Below are 22,318 nucleotides of genomic sequence, written 5' to 3'. Positions count from 1 at the left end.
TTTTTTTTTTTTTTTTTTTTTTTTTTTTTTTTTTTTTTTTTTTTTTTAACCCCGGAGTTGTAGTTGACACTCTTTTCAATTTTTTACTTGCGTTTCTATCTTTCTTTCCCTGCCATTCTTTGTATTATGTTTGATATTACTCTTAACATTGTTCAAGGCGTTTTGCTTCCCTTCCCTCCACCGTGTTTGGTGATTAGCAATATGAAAGTGTCTCATGGCAGATTGCTGTTCATTACATGCTAGGTGACTGGCTGAAACCACGTAGGATTGGCAATTACTTCTTTTCATTAAATTTACCTTTTCTTTGGTCATTGAACACATAACGTGTAGCCTGGAGTATCGGGGATCTTGTGATGGGACAAATGGTGTGCCCAAGTCAATATGGAGCCAGCGTGAGCATATCAACGCTGTCCTCGGGCTACGTCGGCTTTGTCCTGGCTGTTCTTCCCCATTTCAGTGTCTTGCGCTGCTAGTTTGTTATGGAATTACTCCATTACACTTGTTAATCAGTTCTTCTTCTTCTTAACTTCTGCAAACCACTCTACCTGTACCACACGCTGTGCCTCCTTCTGTGTTGTTCCCACACTGGCAATGACAAAGGACCGGCCTAGATGTTCAACTATGACGTTATTAATATTGTTGTATTATTATATTTACTAGTTTTGATAAGCCTGCTGTTCAATGAATCCTTCAGTCGTTTCCATTAACGGTGATTCTGGTTATTTTGGTTCCAAGTCTCTTGACGCTGTGCTGTTGCCACATAAATACATAAATGGACTGTTTACATAAATACATGCTCTCAGCTGTACTACGAGTGTGATAACGAGCAGCTTTGAAGTTTCTGCCCACTGAAACCGGCCCTCACGTTTCCCACTGAGCGTACGATCTGCAGATTATTTGCTGAGTGAGTGAATTTCTGCTGAGGCCGTGTGCATGTTAAGCAGTTTTGTCTCGTCTATAAATTTGACCTATTTCGCATTTCATTTGTTTTGTCAAATGATGCTTATCTCTTGTCTCAAAGTGGCCCAGTGGAGTTTTGGTTACATTTTTTTTTATGGCGCACACACACACACGCGCGCTGCAGTCGATGGCGCTTCAAGTGATTTTGGCGATCTCTGGAAGTGTTGTTTCACTCTCTGGCACAGAGAACACAGTGACAGCTGCTGTCTCCGCTCCAGACCGCAGCAGGGAAGAGGCAGCATCCCTCCCCAGCCAAAGCTGACACCACAGGCTGTGGTCCAACTACACAGCCTCCCTCCCTCCCTCGGCAGACGCTCACGCCGTTACATTGACTTCCTCCACGGCGGAGGACCGATGGAAATGGCTCGAACGTGTGATTTAAAGTGTGAAGCAACTGTAGTTGGAGTGAGATATAGTGTCCCTTCATTTTGCTCTTCAGGGTGTGCGGTTCCGAGGCGTCGTACATCACACAACGGTGTGTTGTAAATGGTATGAATATGCCCGTCACGATAACTTCTTTGCGACGGATATTATTGTCATTTTATGCCACTGATATGATAGAATAGCATAATAATACAAATACACCCTGTCAAAGAGCTATTTGCTTTTATTACTTGGTAACATTTGAATTGGAATGAGACAATGAGTCTTGCCTGCACATGCTCAGGTCTTACAATGGTAAGGGAAGCTCTCCTGTTTGTTCTGGCACCATGTTGGCTGATATGTTGGGGACATTTTTAAGTAAACAAACACAATGGGCGATACCGAGGTCACGGTCATAAATAATAAGTGGATAATGTAATCTTAGCGGGCTTTGATATGAACCAGAGCTCAGCGGTTATTCTTTATGATCATTTATCGTCTTTCAATGGAGCTCTTGTACACAACTCTTAAAGCAGTGCACTTTTAACATCACTGGTCATTTCTCCTCAGTGGATGTTAAACATTCAGTCCGGTAGCCCACTCGTCTGTCTCCGTAGCCACATCCTCCAGCTCATTTTTGGGGGAATCCCGAGGCATTCCCGAGCCAGATGGGATGTGATATCCCTCCAGCGTGCCCTGTGGTGTCCTCCCAGTCGGACGTGCTGGAACACCTCTACAGAGATGCATCCCCATCAGATGGCCGGACCACCTCGACTGACTCCTTTCAGTTCCCAGGAGGAGTTGCTGAATGTAGATGGAGTGGTGAATTGAGAGCTTTGTTGTCAAAGGGGTTTAATAAGAACTGTGTGCAGTCATTGTCAACGCCACTCAATTTGTATCATATTTGACTCCTATCCCGTCCCGGGACGTCCTGAAGCTCGACCATCACTGCTGACGCCTCACCAATCCACCTGACCATCTCATGCTGTTTTACCCTCAATCAGTGATCACCATTTTGACTTTAGTGTGTACATTTCTGTCCGGATTGTCATTTCTAAACATTTTTCCTAACGCAGGACGTTGACATTACTTCTTTACCCTTGTAGTTGTAGATGGTTGTAATTCGCGAAGGCGTCTCAGCTGTTTTTTATGTGGATTAGATGAAGAGTTTTTCCCACTCACGCTGTGTTTTATTGCCATCTCACTTTAATACCTGCAGAGGGGATTTTCATCTTTAGAAAATTGAGATAAAGATGTAGCAACAGCACGGAGCTCGGCAGTCTGACAAAAGACTTTTTACTTTTTTTTTTTCTTTTAAGTCTGTCTGCAGCTCAGAATTGATCATGCTAGCAGAACAGCTGTCCGGTTTTGTTTTATAGTTGCTCTTCTCTTTGTACATTTAGCTCTCTATTAGCTTTCAAGCATTCATCTATCCACACATTTCTGCTAACCCTCCGTGTGTCAACACCCCTGCAGCCTTCATCATGATGAAAAATGCTGCGGATCATTACCCGCTGTGTGCTACATACACTTTTGCTGTCTCTGGCTCCCCTACTGTCTTCCTCCTTTTTACTCCATTCCTCCTTTTCCCCTCCTGCCTTCTGAGGAGAGAGTGAACTCCAAAGAGAGAGAGGATAAGAAAGAACAGAAGGCAATGTGGGGAGAGAGAGAACAAACATGTCATGGGTAAAGGAGAGGATCGATGTGAAAGACAGATGGGGGTAGGTAGGTAGGTAGGTAAAGAAGGTGCTTTGTCAGCAACAGGGCTTCCTGTCAGGAGCAGCCTTGAGCTCCATCATGGAAGTGAACTGGGATCTTTGAAGCCCCGGTGGGGATGCACACCAGAATGTTATGGAGCTGGAAAAAGGTTTATGCATCTCTCTACCAATATTGTATTTTTAAAAGAGCAATTTACAGCATTCAGAGCATTAATATAGCAGCAAAACAACTATTTGTTGCATAAAGATACAATGGTGTAGTGTCAACCTGAGCAGAGAATGAAGTCTCTCTCCCTCTGTGGATGTCGTTATCGGAGCTTCTCCTCGCTTCGTTGACATATCGGGTCGGCTGCGCGTGCTTTCAGTGCGTGTTGGTGCATGTGGGCGTGTCCCACTGGTCGTCTCACGGCCGCCGTCCTGCACTGCTCATGAGGCGGTTACAGCTGATAACGCCGTCCTGACCGACGGCGTCGTTGGACTCGGTGAGGAAGTGTAGCGCCCACCCTCTGGTTCCCCCTCAGCCAACACTGTTGGCTCTGTAGGCACGCTTGCCGCAGTTTGTACCTTAAGCACTGTTGGCACCGAAAGCTACGGGCCAATTGCTCAGGCGTCGCCATGTTGAGAGGCAATCAAATCAATGCACTTTTTAACTATTCATCTATGATTCAGTTAAATTAGCGCAATTTTCTCGCTCTACGGTGCCGAGCACGAGTATAAACAACTTCAGACCTCTTACCTTTTTTTTTTTTTTTTTTTTTTTTTTTTAAACAGTCCATATTTTAAATATCTGAAAGCTTAAAATGATATCTGGGCCCACATCCTGAAACTACTGCATTTTTAAAGGCGATGCATTATTGATGAAGTTCGGAAGCTTTGCTTTGATCAGCTATCATGTGGTCTTGAAATCACTAAAGACCCTTTTTTATTTTTGTCCCACTGTTGCGGTTAACCTGGACATGAAATATGTCGTCTGTTGGTGAAGTCCTCAACTTGTAAGCGGTGCGCTGGGTTTCTGCTGTGCTCAGTCGGGCTTCACTTTAATGTTAGGATCTGATGAAAACTGGCACAATCAGCTGCACGCTGTCTTTTATGTAACAAACATAAATTGGAGTAATTAGTTCAAGAAGACGGTGGGTAAATGAAATGAAGTATTCTCAAAATGTAATACATTTAGCAGGGAGCCGAAATTAAGAAATGAAAGAAATGCATTTAGTGTAGAAGCTTTAGACACGAACCTACCGCACAGACGCCATTGTTTTACCATTTTCAGGCTAAGCTAGGTGCCTTTGTGCTTGTTATTATATGCTTTAACCTGATTTATATTAAAAGGGATTTAATTGTAAGTGATAGCGATATATGGTGAACTGAATTCTCATCCCCGATTGTTTTTCTTACAGCTCAGAAGTTTGTTCCAGAGGACCTACGGCGAGGTCGTGACGCTGTGCTCTCCAGCAGAAGAGGACAGGAAGAGCTTCTTCTCCGACCTGCTGCTGGTCCAAGCAGCCAGGGCTCCGCCTCGCCTCAGGACTACAGGTACTGAGTGCCATTCACTGAGACATGCGGGACGAGACGGTTATGACTCATCTCTGCTGTCGGTCCTAGAGGGCAGTGTTGTCTGCTAATGCTTCTTTCCTTCCCAGCTCTGCTCTCTATCTCTCCCACAGTCTTTCAGTGTTTGAAATATCCTCCTGTATGTGTACTTGACTCACATTTGCACTCTGCAGTTACATGTTTTACCTGTTCAGAATCTGTTTAATATCTCTTTAGAGATTGAGAATAAAAGTGTGAAGCCAGTATTTATTCTGGACAACTCCAACCCTCATGCACATCAAAATCATCAGCCTCCAACCATCCCTCCAACCCCCCCTGCCTTTGCCCCCCCAGTCCTCAGTGGTCCCCTCGCTCAGGTTCAATATAAGACAACTGTGTGCCCAGCATTCAGCCGCAGTTTGCTCATTGATGCCAGGCAGGGGTCCCCCGCTTTACTCGCCTGGTGCTCTTCGGGGGTTCCTGCCTGGATAAGGCAGCATTATGGCTTCCAGCAGAGAGGCCGGCGGGAAAGCAGGGAAGAGGAATCGCTACGAGGGGCCTGGCTGTTATTAGCCATAATTAGAATCAGGGCTTTGGATTGCTGCTGCTGCCGAGTGAAGCGGCCCGAGGTGCTGTGGAGAGCTTCCTAACGATGTCGGCAGATGCCTTGGGCGAGGACTGGCGCCTTGGGAGAGGAGGAGAGGATGTCTGCTTGCCTTTCTTCATCACTCTGTCATAGTCCAGAGGCTTTTCCTTAGTGGATATCAAAACCTGTGTTCAGGAAAGAGCTGCAAGAATCTTAAAAGGTTTTTTTTTTTTTTTTTTTTTTCTTCTAACCTGGGGTAAGTATTTTTTGATCCGTGTCTGCGATGATGAAAAAAGGATCCGGGCTGAGATTGGTGGACTGTCTGGTTGTCCACTTCCAACCAATGTGCTAGCTGTGTGCCTATATTTTATATCTGCATAGATGGAGTAGTGCTTTTGCCTGTAGGTGAGGCCTCTGTTTGTGCGTTTGCCCACAGCAACTAAACATTCTTTATTTTGTCTCTGGATCGCTCTTGGCGTTAGATTTTTTTTTTTAGGTCTATAGATGGAAGCTGTATGAAAATGCATTCTAATTCGTCGGCGTACTTTTCTGTTTCTGCTTCCCTCTCGACAGGGAGGTGTGAAGAGGTGCTGCCGGCGGCGGAGGCTCCGGGCCCCAGAGTCCTGTCAACAGAGGAGCAGCGCCGCTTGGCTGAGCAGGAGGAGAACACACTACGGGAGCTCCGGCTCTTTCTCAGGGACGTGACCAAGCGCCTGGCCACCGACAAACGCTTCAACATCTTCAGCAAGCCGGTTGACATCGATGAGGTAAAGAGGATTGAACCCGCGTCCCGGTATCTCACTCACAGTTTGACAAATCCGGTTTTAATCCTGTCTTAAAATGGACTTTGCGTGTCAGGTGTCGGACTACCTGGAGGTTATTGGGCAGCCGATGGACCTGTCCACTGCCATGACCAAGATTGACACCCACCAGTACCTGAGAGTGAAGGAGTTCCTGAGGGACATCGACCTCATCTGCAGCAACGCTTTAGAATACAATCCTGACAAGGATCCTGGAGGTGAGGAGTAATACTACGTACATGTGTAGGGTACTGTACATAAATGCAATATGCAATTTAATGTGTGCGAAAGCCACATGCTTGCAGACTTGTGCTTACTTGTACTTCAACACAATCTGCCAAGTTTTAATAAAACAATAAGTTCAAAATGGCTGGAATTTGTGTGCTAAAATGGGCTGAATGCATCACGGAATTATCTCTTTTCTTTTAAAGCATAGAGATTAAGTTAATGGTGATCATTTCATCCAGGACTTGGCAAGAAAGCTGTGATGGAAATCTTATGAGCAGATTAACTTGAGACCAAAGCAGCGGCAGGAGACTGCTTGATGTCTCACGCTGAAGAGATATTAGAGCTTTGATTAAGGAGAACAGAAACAAAGCAAATACAGAAAGAACATAAAAGTGTGTGTGTGTGTGTGTGTGTGTGTGTGTGTGTGTAAAGATGCTTACCTAAGTCACATGCAGCGCTACAGTCAGTAGTATCTGAGAATATCTGACACAAAGTGCATCTTATCTAAGATGCCGGTGTTTGTGTCTCTTCTGCAGGTCTCTGGTGTGTTTGTGTACTGTGTGTGTGTGTATGTGTAACCCCCTCCCGTCCTCCCCTTGCTTGGGAGATGAAGTGTGCTCGTCATCAGGCCAGCTGCCTGTGACTAGTCGGTCTCGGAGCCAGAGAGTTTGAACTGTTAGACACGTCACGACCTTCCGCGGTTGAGTTTGCAAGCAGGCTGCTGCAACCTGCGGGTCTGGAAGGAGAACCTGCCTTCTTTCTGGTGCCCATCAGAGGGCGGGGACTCCGGTTGCAAAAAGAAGTCCGATTGAATAGAAGTCAATGAGGAAAATGACTCCACCCTCTTGCGTCACGTCTGGTTACAAAAAACAAGGTGGCGACAGCCAATATGCCAAACTAGAGGCTTCAAAACATTTGTCCACAAACCAGGTCTTCTTATATACAGTCTGTTTGTAAGTGACCCCAATGTGACCAGGGATATCCACTGTGTCATGTTGTCTTGAGGGATGATACTCAAATTACTTCACAAAACACACAAGTAAGTTCACTCAAATGTTGAGGAATTCCTTTAATCCTAAACTCAATCTTAAGATTGTCCCTGAAACTGACAACGGATATCTCTAAACAAGCTTTCACACTTCTGTATCCCAAAATAAGTTCTTTAGTTTTCTAGTTCTTGTGAAGGCCTCCGAGGGTCCCATGGTAATAAATCAACATTGGACTCTCCAAATAAGTCCGACCATGTGTCTCTGCAGTCACTGTTGTGTTCCATTAGGCTGTCATTGTGTGAGGAAAAAGTAATTAGATTTAACACTTAATGACTTATGAAAAGGGCTTCCAGGCCTCAAGATGGTTTTCTTCAACTTGGAATTCAAATGAAATAAAGTGCATACAGCCTCCCCCCCTGGAAATACATTCCCACTGTGTAATTCCTGCTCCGTAGCTGAGAGGCTGCATATGCATGAAAATTTAATTGTCTCTTGTCTTGCAGTTTGAACCGATTTTTACATCATCCTCCTCCCCGTCTCAGCACCTTTTCCAAAGCCAAACATGGGCTCCATAATGAGTGCTGGAAAACACAAGAGCACACATGTACACATAATGCAAACAAAGAGGCCTGTTATTTGCAGTAGCTTACAAAATAAATTGGATTTATATGCGTTGTTTAAATTGGCTACTTGCCTGCACGACAGGGAAAAGCCCATGTGAAGAGGGATGCATGTTTGTGAATATATTTTAAAAAAATCATGGAAAAGATGCTTGCGAAAATGAGCTTGTTGCACGGAAGAGAAACAGTTTATTTCTACCAGAATCTAATCCTCAACAGCAGTACCATGATGATAATTGAAAGCTGCATGCAGAAGACCTGCTTCAGACCTTTCATTCAATATGACCATTTAAATTCTCGCCCTGTGTGTTTACCTGCTTTGTTCCCTCAAAAAGATGTAGCTGCCTGACACCGATGGGAAGCAATTATCTTCCAGCCCAAATTAATAAATCATATCTCTGGTCTTTGCAGGCGAGGGCTCGGGTCATTTGTTGGAATGCCGGGTCTACAAATGAAACGCTAAAGAGAAAAAAATGCAATTAGGCAGGTTAATAAAGAAGACCAAGAAAGCCTCTCACCCAGCGTTTTGCCCGGGAAATATGGCCGTGCACAATTACGCTGCTGGGGAAATTCTACACCAGCTTGAAAAAAGTGCCGGGGAAAAAAACCCTCATTATCCCTGAGTGCTCCGTCTCTCCTTGTCCTTCGCGCTATCTTCATCGCACCGTCCTCCACGTGCAATCGCGTCTGCTTCCTTGTCTTTTACCCCCTCACCTCGCTAAATAATAACTTGGGTTACGTTTATAAAAAAGGCTGATATCTCTGTGCTCCACAATGTGACTCAGTTTCACAAATGCATCTTTATTGCTTGAGGGAAACGGTGATAACAACCCCGTGACTGTGCCGGTAAGCAACAGCGCTGTATGTCAGAACGTTCTTTGCGTGTTCTAGATAGAGGTTATTCAGGGCCAATAAGGGTTCTGATGAGCTCTCGGCTTCCCACCTGGCTTTTGACACCCCTTCCACTGACGGCCATTCTTCCCCCACTTATAATGCATGCACACACACACACACACACACTCAGACATACTCTGTCAGTAGAAAAGCACACACAAATTGCCTCCATCGCAATTAGGCAGCCACCCTCCAATTGGACAAAGGAAGATGGCAGATTGTGACCCCTCTGCCACTCTCTGGCTGAACTGTTCTCCCTCTGCCTGCCGTAATGAGAGGCTGTCTGTTTACTGTGCCTCTGCTTTTAGTCTGCCACTTCAGCTCCATCTCTATTTTCCCTCCATGGATGCAGGAGCCGGATTTAATGATGCTGCGCTACATCTAAGAGACATACGAGTTGTGAAGGTGTAAGGGAGTGTGCATGTGAGAGCGAATGAGTATGCGTTTTATTAAAAAAAAAAACACAACATTTCAGCGTGTTTGTGTGAATGCACCCTCCTCTGTCTGGAATGGGTGAAGTGGTGATATCCAGAACCTCGTGCATTACTCGAGTTATGCCTGTTAACGCTTCTCACCAAAGCTAGCGCTATCCTTTTATTCAACCTGTGAGAAAATGCTGCGATCCCTTTTCTCACACATACAGTGGAATGGGTATCGACTCCTTGTCTTGCATTTCCATACATGATGGGGGGGGGGGGGCATGCATGCAACATCAAACTGCAAACTAAATGGAAGAAGGAAAAAAGAAATCAATATCTAAAAGAGAAAAATTGTTAGACTACCATGGCACATATACAGATTTGATATCCTGCCTTACAAAGGACGCGCCCCTTGAATATACATGTCAAGCACTTGAAACCAGTGTTGTGTGTTGTGACACTAATGTTGTGTTTCACTGTCTCCTCTCTCAGACAAGGTGATCAGGCACCGAGCATGCAGTTTAAAGGACACCGCTCACGCTATATTTGCTGCCGAGCTGGACCCCGAGTTCGACCGCATGTGTGAAGAGATCAAGGAGGCGCGCAGGAAGAGAGGTGAGGAAACCGCTCGGTGTTTTCTGTCATTAAATAACACACACTCGCTGTCGTACCGAAACATAAACTCCTGTCTGTACACAGTTGTACAGATAAACACTATTATCTCTCTGGAAACATGGGAAAATGTGCAGGCCCAAACATATCCTTATATACTCTATTCTGATTGGCAGCAAGGTGTCCGTTAATATCTGATAATAGACACCTGTCGGTTCGCTGTCTAAATTAAGGCGCAATATACATTAAATTATTATTTTTTTTTAATATCTCATCTACAAGACTTGGTGTAATGTCAGCGTTGTGGCTCGTAGCGGAGTTAAAGACTAAAAATATCTCCCATTGCCAAGTCGTATCTCGGTCCTTACATTACAAGATCACAACCGTTAATAAGTCCCGTTACTTGATAAATACCCATTGTTCTGTCTGCATTGCCCACTTTATGTAGCTGGTTGTTTTCAGTATATTATTGGTAGAGCAGACTCATTTAGCACACTAATTACACCGAAATGAAACGCATCATTTGTTTATCTAAATAAATAAAGATTTTGGAAGAATACTCAGTCACTTGAATAATGAGCTGGTCCGTGTTGGCGGTGTAGTCCCTGGCCTGTTCTGTCACCTTCCTTTCTTTTCTTTTGATAGATTATTTCAGAGTATAAACCTGCTTTTTTGGGGGGGGGGGGATTCTGTAGGGTTGCCCAGTGGTACTTGACGGAGGAGTCTGTTTTTTAGTGTAGAGTATGTGGTGCGGAGAGGAGCGATGCCCGAGGCTCCGGCGTTCCAGACAGTACCTTCTGTGCTCGCTGTCTGCTGGCTCCCTGCATCTGTACGCTCACCAAACAGCCCCGAGCGCTGCCCGGTGGAGTTAGGCTAACTCTAAATTAGGTTTATGCACATAAAAACACACACGCACGGTGTAGTTAAATGATACGCTTGAGCTTTTAAGTATTGACTTTTATGTACGTTGACAAATATTAAGCATATATGCCTTTATATATGCACATACTCCTGTTGCTGCACCTGCCCACATGGGGATAGAGTACATTGGAAAAATGATATACGCTCACAGTATATGTTCCATACCTAGCCAAGACTACAGAATCAGAAATAAATACAATAACTACATGTATATATTTTATTGATTGTCCATGAAAACATGTCTCTCTCTCTGCACAACATGTTTATTTCACCCCCCATATATTGTAATCCATGCAACCCCAGAGTGTTAAGGGAACTGCACAAGAAGACCTGTTTATCTGTAACCACATAGTCTAAAGCATTGTGTACAGCCCAACCCTCTGATTTAAACCACAGAGGCCCGGTTGTTCCACATCAAACCGGAAGCTTATCAAAGAGGAAGCAATCTTCAGACGTCACCGTGTTGCTTTTGATTTTCTCTTTTAGCAACTAAAAGCACAGGATGCTGAATACATATTGCAGGAACAGAATAGATAGGGATAGGGATGCACCAATGTGACTTTTTCAGTCCTGATACTTGAGCTTTGGGTATCGCCCGGCACCGAGTACCGATCCCACAGCAGTGTTGAAGTGATAAGCTGTGTGCCTCACTGTGTGGAAGAGACTGGGATCATTCTTTTAGGTGTAAGGCAACACGAGGCTTGATTTAAACATTGCTATCCCAACTTTGTGAAACAAAATGTACCAAATAAAATGTTTATTATTAGAATAATAAATCGTACACCAGCAACTTGGTACAAATCTTAAAAATTAACAATTTAAATATAATGTTGATAGTATATGAACATAGCCTGAGAGGAGGAATACAGCGACATGCACAATATTTCATCTTCTCGTCAATGCCCTGCTATAAAGCTATCAATTAGCCCAGCACTCTATGCTGTCCATTTGCAGCAGTGTATCTTGGGGGATTTTCTCCCCTGTGACGAGATGAAAGGAGCTGTGATTTTTGGCCAACAACTTAAATACCGCTGGATGTCAAGAGTTGAAATGTCTCAATTTCAGGGGTTTGCATGCGTCTCCACCACACCACTGCTTTTCATTCCCAACATCTCACCGTTGCAAAAGGATATCGTTGTAGTTTCTGTGGTAATATTCGCTCTGATTGACTCGTGGTTAGTGCTCGTCTTTTTCTGGTGTTTGTACACACATCCACGTACACACGAGCACTCTAACTTGCCAGCAGTACGTTTCTGAAGTGTATTTTTTTCTTTTACGCACACACACACGCAAAGATTGTTGTCTGTTGACGGTAACCGATTCTCTGTGGGCACCGCAGACCTCCAGGCGCCGGCTCAGCTGACGGAGATGATGGGCTCCGAGGAGACCGGGAGGCCCCACGCTGCAGCAGAGGAGCAGGCCAAGAGCAGCACTCAGGGCGAGGCCGCCGACAAACAGTGCACCACGAGTGAGTATCCGCACCTGATCCACAACTTCATGGCTACACAACCGGAACAGGGTGATGAAGGGTGATGCATAGGTGGGCCCTCTGTAACCCCCCCCCCCACCTTATAGGACAAGTTAAATGACAGCAGTGCCACACATTTACTTGTGAAACGGAAAAATGACTACTACCACTGAAATGTACATCTTTTGTGGACGTGGTCACATGCACATACTGATCGTGCCTGCATAGTTTTTATTTAAACAAATGCAGAAATGTCCGAGTACCTTTTTACCTTTCTTTTTGACTCACACACACACAAACGTTGGCTGTCGGTTACTCGCCTAGTTTCTGCCTTTGATGTAGCAGCAAGCAGCTGTGTTGTATTACAACCGTATACCAGATGTATGTGGCGCCTCACACCTGCCTGCTCACACACACACGCACACACACACACACACGCATAGGCATATATTTCTCGGCATTGGAGAAGCATCACAGCGAGTAGCCTCATTAGCGAGGCTGCTCTCTGCTAACCACTCAGAACATGACCACGCCACAGAGCAATTACATGCCCACCTGTGGTAAATGGCAGGTGCCTAAGGGCGAAGGGAGGGCCAGGTATGGGCAGGGGGCAGACTAATGGGGCTGTTACCTGAACAAATCGGAGATAAGCATGTAATCTGAAGAACGGCTTCCACCTGGCCAAAAATAACGGGAATGATATGGGCTAAAAGAGGCGTACACAAACGAGACGTACAAGAGTGTGGAGGTAGGATAGTAACATATGCATATAGCTAACATAAGATCCACCAAACTCTTCTTTTGTCTGTGCAAACTTTGTCTGTCTGTGTAGTACAAGTGTCCGACACAAGGTGGTGCTTGTCCCTCACGAGAGCATCCCCCCACTGGAACCCCTGCTGTGTGGGTAAACCATCCCTTCTCCCAGGGAGACGGCCCCCTCATGAGAGATAAGAGCCTCTGTTGGCCACCATTAATACTGTAAGACTCTCGGAAAGTTGAAGTATTGAGATCACTACAGTTTATCTTGCTCTGCTAAGCCGGGGAAAAAAACAGTTACAGTATATAGTAGGGAGGTAATATTAAATAAATTGTTTAATTTTCCTCCCATCAATAATTCACTGCAGGTTAAACTAATGTAGCCTTGATGGAAGACTCTAGACTCTAACGTCGGACTTGAGCCGGTAGCTTTTTTTGGTCAATACATATTATACACACTTATAGTACAAGACATAAGTACACAGTCAATAACTACAGCCTGAACTCCCATAGAGCTCAACAAAAACGTACAATTTTACGAACACGAGATGGTCCGTATTATTTTATCATTATTACATTGTGCACACCGCTATCATGTATTTACTGTACTGATTGCTTTATTGCACATCAAACTAATGTAATGTAACTAATCACTTTCAATTACATATCCGTAACGACGTGCAACGCATAAAGGCAAAGTAAAAGAAGAGCACATGCTAATGTTAATCAGCTAATTGATATTTGTGTCATCCACAGTGACCTATCTTCTTTTTTTTTAGGGTGACAGTTCATGCTACTGTTAGCTGTATTTTTTTTTATCTGCAAAGCCAAATGTCACGGATGCGGACCACCAATTTGGAAGCTCTGGGGAGAGTTGTTATCAGCCTCCACCAGAAGCGTAATTAATTAGGCTAACTGGCTGAGGTGAATAATTTGTGACATCGGCAGCCAGTTCTCACCTGGAGCACCTCAGCGAGGCAGCTATTAGGCTAATTGATCACAGAGTCAGTTATGTCTGGAGATTGTGACACAGCGTCATAATAATAATAATAATAATAATAATAATAATAATAATAGCGCAGTGCATCTGCAGGGAGAGATGCTGGGAAACAGAAACTGAAATCACACCCCGCTGCAGCCGGGTCATTTCGGGGTGGTGGGCTTTCCCTTCCTCCTCTGCGGAGGGTCAGGACACGTGAAGGTGGAAGTTATCCTAGATCGTTACCTGCAGGGCGAAGCCTCTCCGGAGCCGTTTTGGTATCTGCTGTTCTAAAGGGCTTTTATCTGGGCCACCTCTCCCTCTCTCCCTCCGCTTGCCTAGAGCTGAGAATTGCCTGTGACATCCAGATTATATGGAGTGGTGGCAGGGTTGAGATGCGCTATTCTGAACCGTGGCGGAAGTTACGCGAAAAGCCTTTTTTTTTTTTTTTTTTCTTTCTTTTTTTTTTCTTTTTTTTTTTTTTTTCTGAAGGATATTTCTGAATCAGGTGTTAAAAGCAGTGGCCGTGGCTAAGCCCGGTTGTTGAGTTTTAGATAGCGGGGGCACAGTCAGGGGTGGGAAGATGGGGAAGCCTCTCTGCTGTTAATGCACAAGAAAACAGCAAGAAGGCAATGGTTTCCATTAGCTTGCGTGGACCGCGCTGTCATGGTTCCTCTGCTCGTCCTTTTCTCACAGCCCGTCTCTCTACCCCCCCCTCCCTGGAGAAGCAGAAAACCCAAAGCCCATTAGGTGGGCCACAACCCCGGGTTCATTCGTAGTGCACCGCCACACGAATCTGGTTCACATGGAGTGCCTTCCTTTCATTCATTATTAAGACCCATTTTTTTTTCATTCAATCATGGGCTGTTTTTCACGAGCTAAATCCGCCGTTTGTTTTTCTGTGACAGGCGGAAGCCGTATGCTATTGATTGATGAACTAAATATCGATGTGTGATTATTCTCCTGCTTTTCTTAAATGTCATAGTCACACTGAAGTGGCGTGCTACTTTTCCCACTTTGTTAAAAACCTTCCTCGGTTTTGTTTTTTTGGGACAATTCGCCCAGTTGACGAGCGTTTCCTTATTCAACTGATGAACCGTGTGTGGAAGAAACAGAAACCATGCCGAGGCTGCACAGTGCGTCCTCCGCGTCGCTCGATATCATGCCCAAGGCAACAGCTACCGGGCTGTGTTTATGTGGTTGGACCGCTGCTGTGTGTCGCTACTCCCCTGCCTTGCATCTCACATCGCAGTAAACAGACGGCTCCTCTCCCCATCGCCGACGTCAATCCATCACAAGACCTTGATGGGATATTTAAAGTCATAAGAACCACTCCCGCTTCCTTTTACCGCAGGTTGAAGTAGTTACTGCTATAAAGGATGGCCTGGATTCTTGCCCAGGACAAAAGGGACGAACTGGCACACAGCCTGTGACGGGCCGTGATGGTCACAGCGCACGAGGAAATAGATTAATAAGAGGGTACCTTTTCTGAAAACAAAGCACTGTTGAAGAGGATTCAATTAATTTGATTTTCTCATCTGTCTGCCTCTTGTGTTTACAAGGACATTGGACCTACCGCACTCGCTGAAGGGAGTTTAACATTCAAGCAAATGTCTTTTGCATGCAGGCTGATGTAAACAATATCTCCCAAGTATCTGCAGTCGCCACAAGCAAGTCAGTGCACTTGACTTTGTCGTTATTCTAAGGCTACGAGTCGCCTGTACGTTACTGTACAAGCTACTCTGTCAACCCGAGTGATCAGCAAAATCCCTCCATTAAGAATTTTCCACTTATAAAAACTGCTCTGTCTTTGCGCAGATATATTCCTACATAAGAATTCGTTCCCTTCTTATTTTACTATGTTATATCCGTCATCATACATGGCACATTTCAGTGAATAATACATTGAACAATGCCCGTCTGGTGCAGACTACAGGTGATGAATGGCATCTCGTTCTGTGGATGCAATACTTCTTCAGCTTCCTACGGGATACACATTAAACCACGACGGTGGTCAACAGCAGAAAACAAAGTGTCTCCGGCGATGTTAGAAGTAGTTATTAGAACTGGACACCGATTCTCCCCAACCGACCTCTCGGCTACCAGAAGAAAACAAATCTAGAATTGCACACTCCGGCACCCAGTGGTGCTCGCAAAGCATGCAAAGCCCTGAGCGAACGAGCGCTGAGCTTAAGCTGCCATTTTGTGGGCACAGATGCCTCCTGGATCATTGTGGCACCAAGCGTGAAATGAATGTAACATCATCCACGATGCTGCTTGCTGCCATTTATTGTTTTTAGGGTGCAGATGAGCTGAGTTAGTGTCTCTGAAGATTCATTTTGTGTCTGTGGGTCTTTTCCCTCCCAGTGCAGCGCTCCGTGTAGTTGCTGCTGCGTGATAAGTGTGCACAATTGACAAAAGTTGGGTGGCGATTTTTAACGTCGGCCGTCTTATTACTATGCAACGCAGATAACCGTATATATATTATGGTAAACAGCTTACGCTTGTGCCTGAAACCAATGAGCCCGGAGAGTTGCACTGCAACGATTGATTGATTGCCTCCGTGCAGGCCCGATCGCTGCAAGCTGTGCTAATAAGTGAGGAGAGCTTTGGAAGCATTCATGCCGCGTCTACGCGCCGACATGTCTGTTGATTGTCTGATAAATCGGATGGCTGGACCTCAAATGACACATTCATTGTTTTGAGATGGTCTTTTCTTTGCAGGAATATCTGTCCTGTCAATATCTGCCGGGAGACTGCTTTACATTTGCACAAAGGATCGGCTGTCCTGCCTTTCCAATTAAAGCGGACCTGGGGCCGTGCTTTCTATGATAAGTGGGCCGTCTCTATTTCTTTCTCAGTTTCTCTACAACATTACAGACCAGAGAAAACATCTCAGCATTACGGGTGTGCTGCAGTCGGAACATTCTCCGAGGTCTCCTGGGCTTTTACTCTCATTGTTTTTACCATAGTGCAGTCGATTAGTCAATTTCGGTAAACATCAGAAGCTAGTGACGCCAAGCAGCTTAATGGGGCATATTCCCTCACTCTGCTTGGTTCTGATAACTTGTAATTGACTGGAACAATTGCACAAACATGATGCATTAGATTCGTTGGAACCACGTATGGATTTGTGTGTTGGATTCAAATGATCTTTTGGACTTTATGCACTTCTCAAACCCAGCTTGATGGAAAGTGAACTGGTATCTGTTTCTCATTAGGATGCACCTTTTTAGAACGACGGCTGCCTTGTGTTTTAACGGTTTGCATTGATACGCCGTGATGTTTTGAAGACTCAGTTACTGGTTGTCTGATTTAACATATATTGCCCTGTCACAGGGGACATCATGGTAACTACTATTCTCATTTGTAGTGTTGTATTTTGTGTACTTCTACCTTTGAGTAGTTCTGGTTTTGGTGGTTATCAGTTGTGATATATTGTCTTCCCCAGAATAAGATCAGCTCACGTCTACACGTCCCGCTGTGGAGATTAACATTCCCAAACACAAACCCAGCCATCCGTGCTCACATCTCTGGGAAATGGATGGCCACATTAAGCGTCACGAGTCACATTAGACCACCACAAGAATAGAAATGTGCGCCGACTGGGTTTTTAATTACATCAAATTACTCTTAAGAATCGCACTCATCCAGTCTAATCACCACATCTCCATTAAACCCAGAAATGAGATGCATCAATCGCTCTCAACAAAACCCGGCTAACCCGTCATTCTGACGAGTCACGAAGGGTCGAGGGACCTGTGAACTGTGTTTATTGTCGTCTATCACACCATCTTATCTGAAGCATGTCACTGGGTAATGATGGTGTGTTCATGCAGCCTTAACGTGACATATTTCAGGAAGAGCTTTTAATGGTTCTGGGATATTTGTTGTTGTGGCTCCATCACGCCATTTTAGGGTCTGGCTCACGGACAAGTGGCTGTGAATGTGTCTCACTCACTCACTCACTCACTCACATCTTTTCAGTGACTGTCCGTAAAGTTTTACTCTCAGATCAATCAAACGTTGTCATCCCACCATTTAGGGAGTTGACTTCCTTATATTTCTTTATGCAATCGTACATAGGCACCTTAGAGAATTCAGTTAAATCCATAGCCGCAAACTGCGTCGTCTAGCATTAACATACGGTTGAATTGCCGCCACTCTCGTGGTCTTCAAAATGAATTGTCACCAAAACCAAGATTTATTACCGAGCTCTAGTATTCGATTGTCTCACATTATAAGCTTTCCCGGCAGTTAATGTCCAACTCTATTCCTCAGTGAGTGCAGGATATTGTGGTCCAAACTTTTGCTTTTATTCAACGCACTTTGGAGTTCTTAATTCAATTTAGGGTTTGCATATTGGGAATGATGTTATTTGCAAATGCTCAGATCTTTATTACACTATTACAGTCATGGAAAATTGGTTTGAAGTTATGAAAAAGTTTTGAAATGTAATTGAGATATGTGTGGGAAGATATGTGAACTTCCCTCGCCTCAGAACCACTGACTTCAGATCCATACATGGGAGGTTATTATAGACAAGCACTTATCTATTCATGCTGTTAATCAGAATCACCTCTGTATATCGCAATATCCTTTGTATCAGTAACATTGTGAACAGCTGTTGAATAATAATACAAATGGTTTTAGTGAACGAGAAATCTGAATTGTAAAAATCAAAACATGTAATTTAGCGGCAGCCAAATGTTATCGGCTGCACCAGGTCCCGAGAAAGAAACGGTATTTAATCTTCCTGCGGTTTAGGAAAATATTGGAAGCACCAGCAGCCCAAATGGCAGTTAAGAACCAGTATCTCAGTCTCTTAAGACTCTTCACAACGGCGATGCAAGAACTCAGCTGACAAACTAGCACAGCACCTCTCGAATACACTTCATTCCTGCCAGACAACTCCATACTCCATACGAGCATTTTTATTGAGAATAAATACTTTGCAGGGTTTTATTTTGATCGCTGCCTGCAGGCCAAGTTGTTTACTCAGCCAAAGCAAGCGCTGGGAGCAATCAATAGTCCCCCCCCCCCCCAACATCTCAGCTCCACCATGGGGCAGTTTGAGCTAGGATTAGTCTGAGTCTAGACGCTGTCTGGACCTTCATACAATCAAACCTATATCCAGTTTCACTCCCCAGGAGAGCATGACACTACAAGCTGTTACATTTATGGATTAGATTTTTCATTTTTATCAGATAATGAGGGATATATTATCTATTGAAGAAGAACACGTCAGAAGAGCAAAATTTACTTCTATGCAGAAACTCTTATTGTGAGTGCAGCAGTGATCTGTAATCACAGCGTTGTTCCTTAATGCCGTCTGACAACAGGAGTCCAGTGTCTCCACTGTTGAATTTGACTTCTGACATGTGGTGGTAGCAAAGGTCTATTAGTTGTGTATGTTAGGAATAGAAGAGCATTACTCCTGAACAGCAGATGATCACCAGGCACAGACTTTTCAAATGTAGGGCATGAAAAATGTTTTGTTTGAGCAAATAATCTCTCACTGTCCTTCCTAATAACTTGTTAAGACATCATGACCTCATGCATGTAGCTGAAAGAGACCTCATTTTGACTTCATTTGCCACCATATTCAAAATTCAATGAATTATACAGCTCCTCCAGTAAGGTGTCGATGTAGAGCGAAGCCTCCCCGTGTAAAAAGTGTTTAATTTAATGTTCCTTTCTGCCGAGTCCTATTATTATACAGCTGTGATGACCCGAGTCCCTCCAGACTCACAGGGTATCTAATCTAATCAAGTGTTCTGACAAAGTACAGCGGCTATCCTTCACAGATCGGGGCTTTTGTCAGACTGTCGGCCGAGTGAGAGCAAACATAGCAGTAGCAGTTTATCCAGGAATAATCTGACTCCTATGATTCCATTAAGGACCTCCAGATGTTCTATAATAATGTGTTTTTAATTGGTAGGAGGATAAAGGATGCGGTATGGTTTTGGAGAAGATCTATTGACCTACCTTGTGCACTTATTTGAACTTCCTACAGTAACAGTGTGTTAATGTCTTTGCTCCAAAGTGACTTTAAGGACATTCAACCCCAAAATTTGCAAGAATCTAGAGGTAGACCGATATAATTATGATGACTTTGATCAGGAAAAAGGCAATAGCCGATTAGTTCGCCGATGGCTATCACGAGCCAATAGTGTTGTTATATTCGAGAGAGAACTTTTATGTGGCGGAATAAACTGACAATGGGTCACTAATGACTCGTCAGCTTGCTGATAAATCAGCTGTTCACTGGGACTGCAAAGTTATACGATAGTTTGTAAGACGTCATATTGTCTCCAATTAATTGATCGACCTTTACAAGAATCCTCCAAGAACATCAGCTGCTTTAAAGATGCTGAACTGATGTTAATGCAGAGCTGGTTCCATCACTGTGGGGGCCAGGACAGCAAACAGTCCGGCCCCCGTCATAGCAAGCTGATTGGCTGTAGCAGAGCGTAGTTTGGCCATTTCCTGATTGTCAGATTCACACTATGGTAGGCGAGTACTAGTGGCCAGCTGTTCGCCATTACTGTTCTTCTCGGAGGGCTCCTGCCAAGTGTACGCTCTCCTCCACAAAGGGTGTGATAACTAGGACGTCGGTCAAATGAGCCAAGCAGAGCAAATCTCTTTACCTCGTCACTCCCGCCGTACAGCTTGTCTGTATGCATGTTTCTGCTGTGGGCGACAGACCTTTCCCCCAGAAGGCCTTGAGACCCTGCTCTGTATGTATGTGTGCATGTAGGGCTGACATCCTCAACAGAACTTGGAGCTGCCGGTGCATTAGTGCGTATCCGTGTTCTGAGGAGAGGGCACCACAGGCACCGTCGTTCCACCGGCCATTTACTGAGCAGCAGAGAGGAGAGGGACAAAGATGGATGCTCTGACTGGATTATGTCTTCCACTCTACCTTCCCACTCTATTTCCTTTTTTATTTAGTCACCTTAGAGTAGTCTGACAACTCATAGGTCTGTGAAATGCCTGTACTGAAAGATATTCCAAATTATTAGTTAAAAGCTATATTAGTGAACCTATCTGCATGCAGCAATTTATCTGCTTTTAAATAAATGTGTCCTTGGCACTTTGAAAAGCAGGGTGGCAAATATGAAATGTGCAAATTGTGGGGTTCATCTGTCCATTAACGGTAATGGCTTTCTGTTTAGGCTTTTAAAGGTGCGTGATACGAGATTGGGAGCGTTTCGATGGCCTTTCAACGGCTCTCAACATGCAGCTCGCAGCTAAAGGTGCAAACGCGCTGACACAGCAGATAGAGTTGTTACGAGATTGTTTACTACAATTATGGCTTAATGGAATCCGTCTTGTTTGGTGGAGTGGGAAGTTTCTCGTGGTTTTATTACTGTGGAGACCCCGGAGAGTCACGGGCCGTACAAATCACAACTTTTGGTTTGAGCTTCAGAGGTGCTGACAGGAGGGTTGTTGTTGCTGTGAAAAAGGGCCACGCTAGTTGTTTCCCCTGTTTCTTTATGCTAAGCTAACTGTTTTTTCTGGCTTCATATTTAGTCTACAGACTCGAGGGTGCCGTTGATCTTCTGATCTGATTTCTAGCAAGAAAGCAAATACGTTTGTTTCCCCGAAATGTGGAACTATTCCTTGAAACCAGCAGGATGGCGTGGCTGTCTGCCTTTATGAGAGGGAGAGAGAGAGAGAGGAAGGGAAAGAGGGAAATGGGAAGGGCGCTAAACAGCAGTTGAGGGAAGTGAGTGATCTCTTTCATTTCAGGAAGCAAGGATGGGATCCTTTATTGATCTGGACGTTTCATTAAGTGTCAGTGTGAAGTGTCACATTCGGTGACAAACGGCTGTCTTCCCTTCATGACCCGGGGCCCCGTGTCACCACGATCCCCTTTTCTGTCTTTCTCCGTCTCCTACATTGTTCCCCATGTTGTCTTCAGTGCGTAAGCATATTTTCTTACTCTATAATTAAAAACTCTCAAAGCAAATATGGTTCTGTTTTTGAGTTGGGTGTTTCAGTGTGGAGGGACGTTCACCTCCACCAGCGGAGCAGAGGGGTGTGACTGACAGCTCGCTGAGTCTGCCTCTGTGCCGCTGCTTTCTGGGTTTGAATGTTTGACGAAGCTTTACAGTGTTGGTTGTATTCATTCCATCACGTGTTACAGCAGTGACAGACACAGCTGGAGGAGAGCTGCACTCCGCTGAGTCCAACAGTCTGAATATACTGTATATATATGTGTGTGTGTGTGTGTGTGTGTGTGTGTGTGTGTGTGTGTGTGTGTGTATGTGTATATGTGTGTGTATGTGTATATGTGTGTGTGTATGTACGTGTATATACATGTATGTGTGTGTATACGTGTGTGTGTGTGTGTGTGTGTGTGTGTATGTATGTACATATACGTATGTGTATGTATGTGTATATACGTGTATATGTGTGTATACGTGTGTGTGTGTGTGTGTGTGTGTGTGTGTGTGTGTGTGTGTGTGT

General features: G+C 44.5%; 1 protein-coding gene across 3 annotated transcripts in view; it reads left to right on the top strand.

Moving 5' to 3' along the window:
• Nucleotides 1-22,318, top strand: part of atad2b (ATPase family AAA domain containing 2B) — a 69,075-nt gene that overhangs the window by 11,153 nt on the left and 35,604 nt on the right. For all 3 annotated transcript variants that reach the window (XR_004213396.1, XM_031866158.1, XM_031866157.1), the window contains exons 20-24: nt 4,439-4,574; nt 5,731-5,924; nt 6,016-6,175; nt 9,600-9,722; nt 11,980-12,108. Coding sequence is in view for 2 of the 3 variants with exons in the window: in XM_031866158.1 (XP_031722018.1) it covers nt 4,439-4,574; nt 5,731-5,924; nt 6,016-6,175; nt 9,600-9,722; nt 11,980-12,108 (742 nt within the window). In the remaining variant the exon portion in view is untranslated. The remainder of the gene's footprint in view (nt 1-4,438; nt 4,575-5,730; nt 5,925-6,015; nt 6,176-9,599; nt 9,723-11,979; nt 12,109-22,318) is intronic.

Source organism: Anarrhichthys ocellatus, unplaced genomic scaffold (genome assembly GCF_004355925.1).
Source record: "Anarrhichthys ocellatus isolate YVR2014 unplaced genomic scaffold, GSC_Weel_1.0 scaffold34, whole genome shotgun sequence".
NCBI classification, from domain to species: domain Eukaryota; kingdom Metazoa; phylum Chordata; class Actinopteri; order Perciformes; family Anarhichadidae; genus Anarrhichthys; species Anarrhichthys ocellatus.
This window is presented reverse-complemented; position numbering and strand designations above follow the sequence as displayed.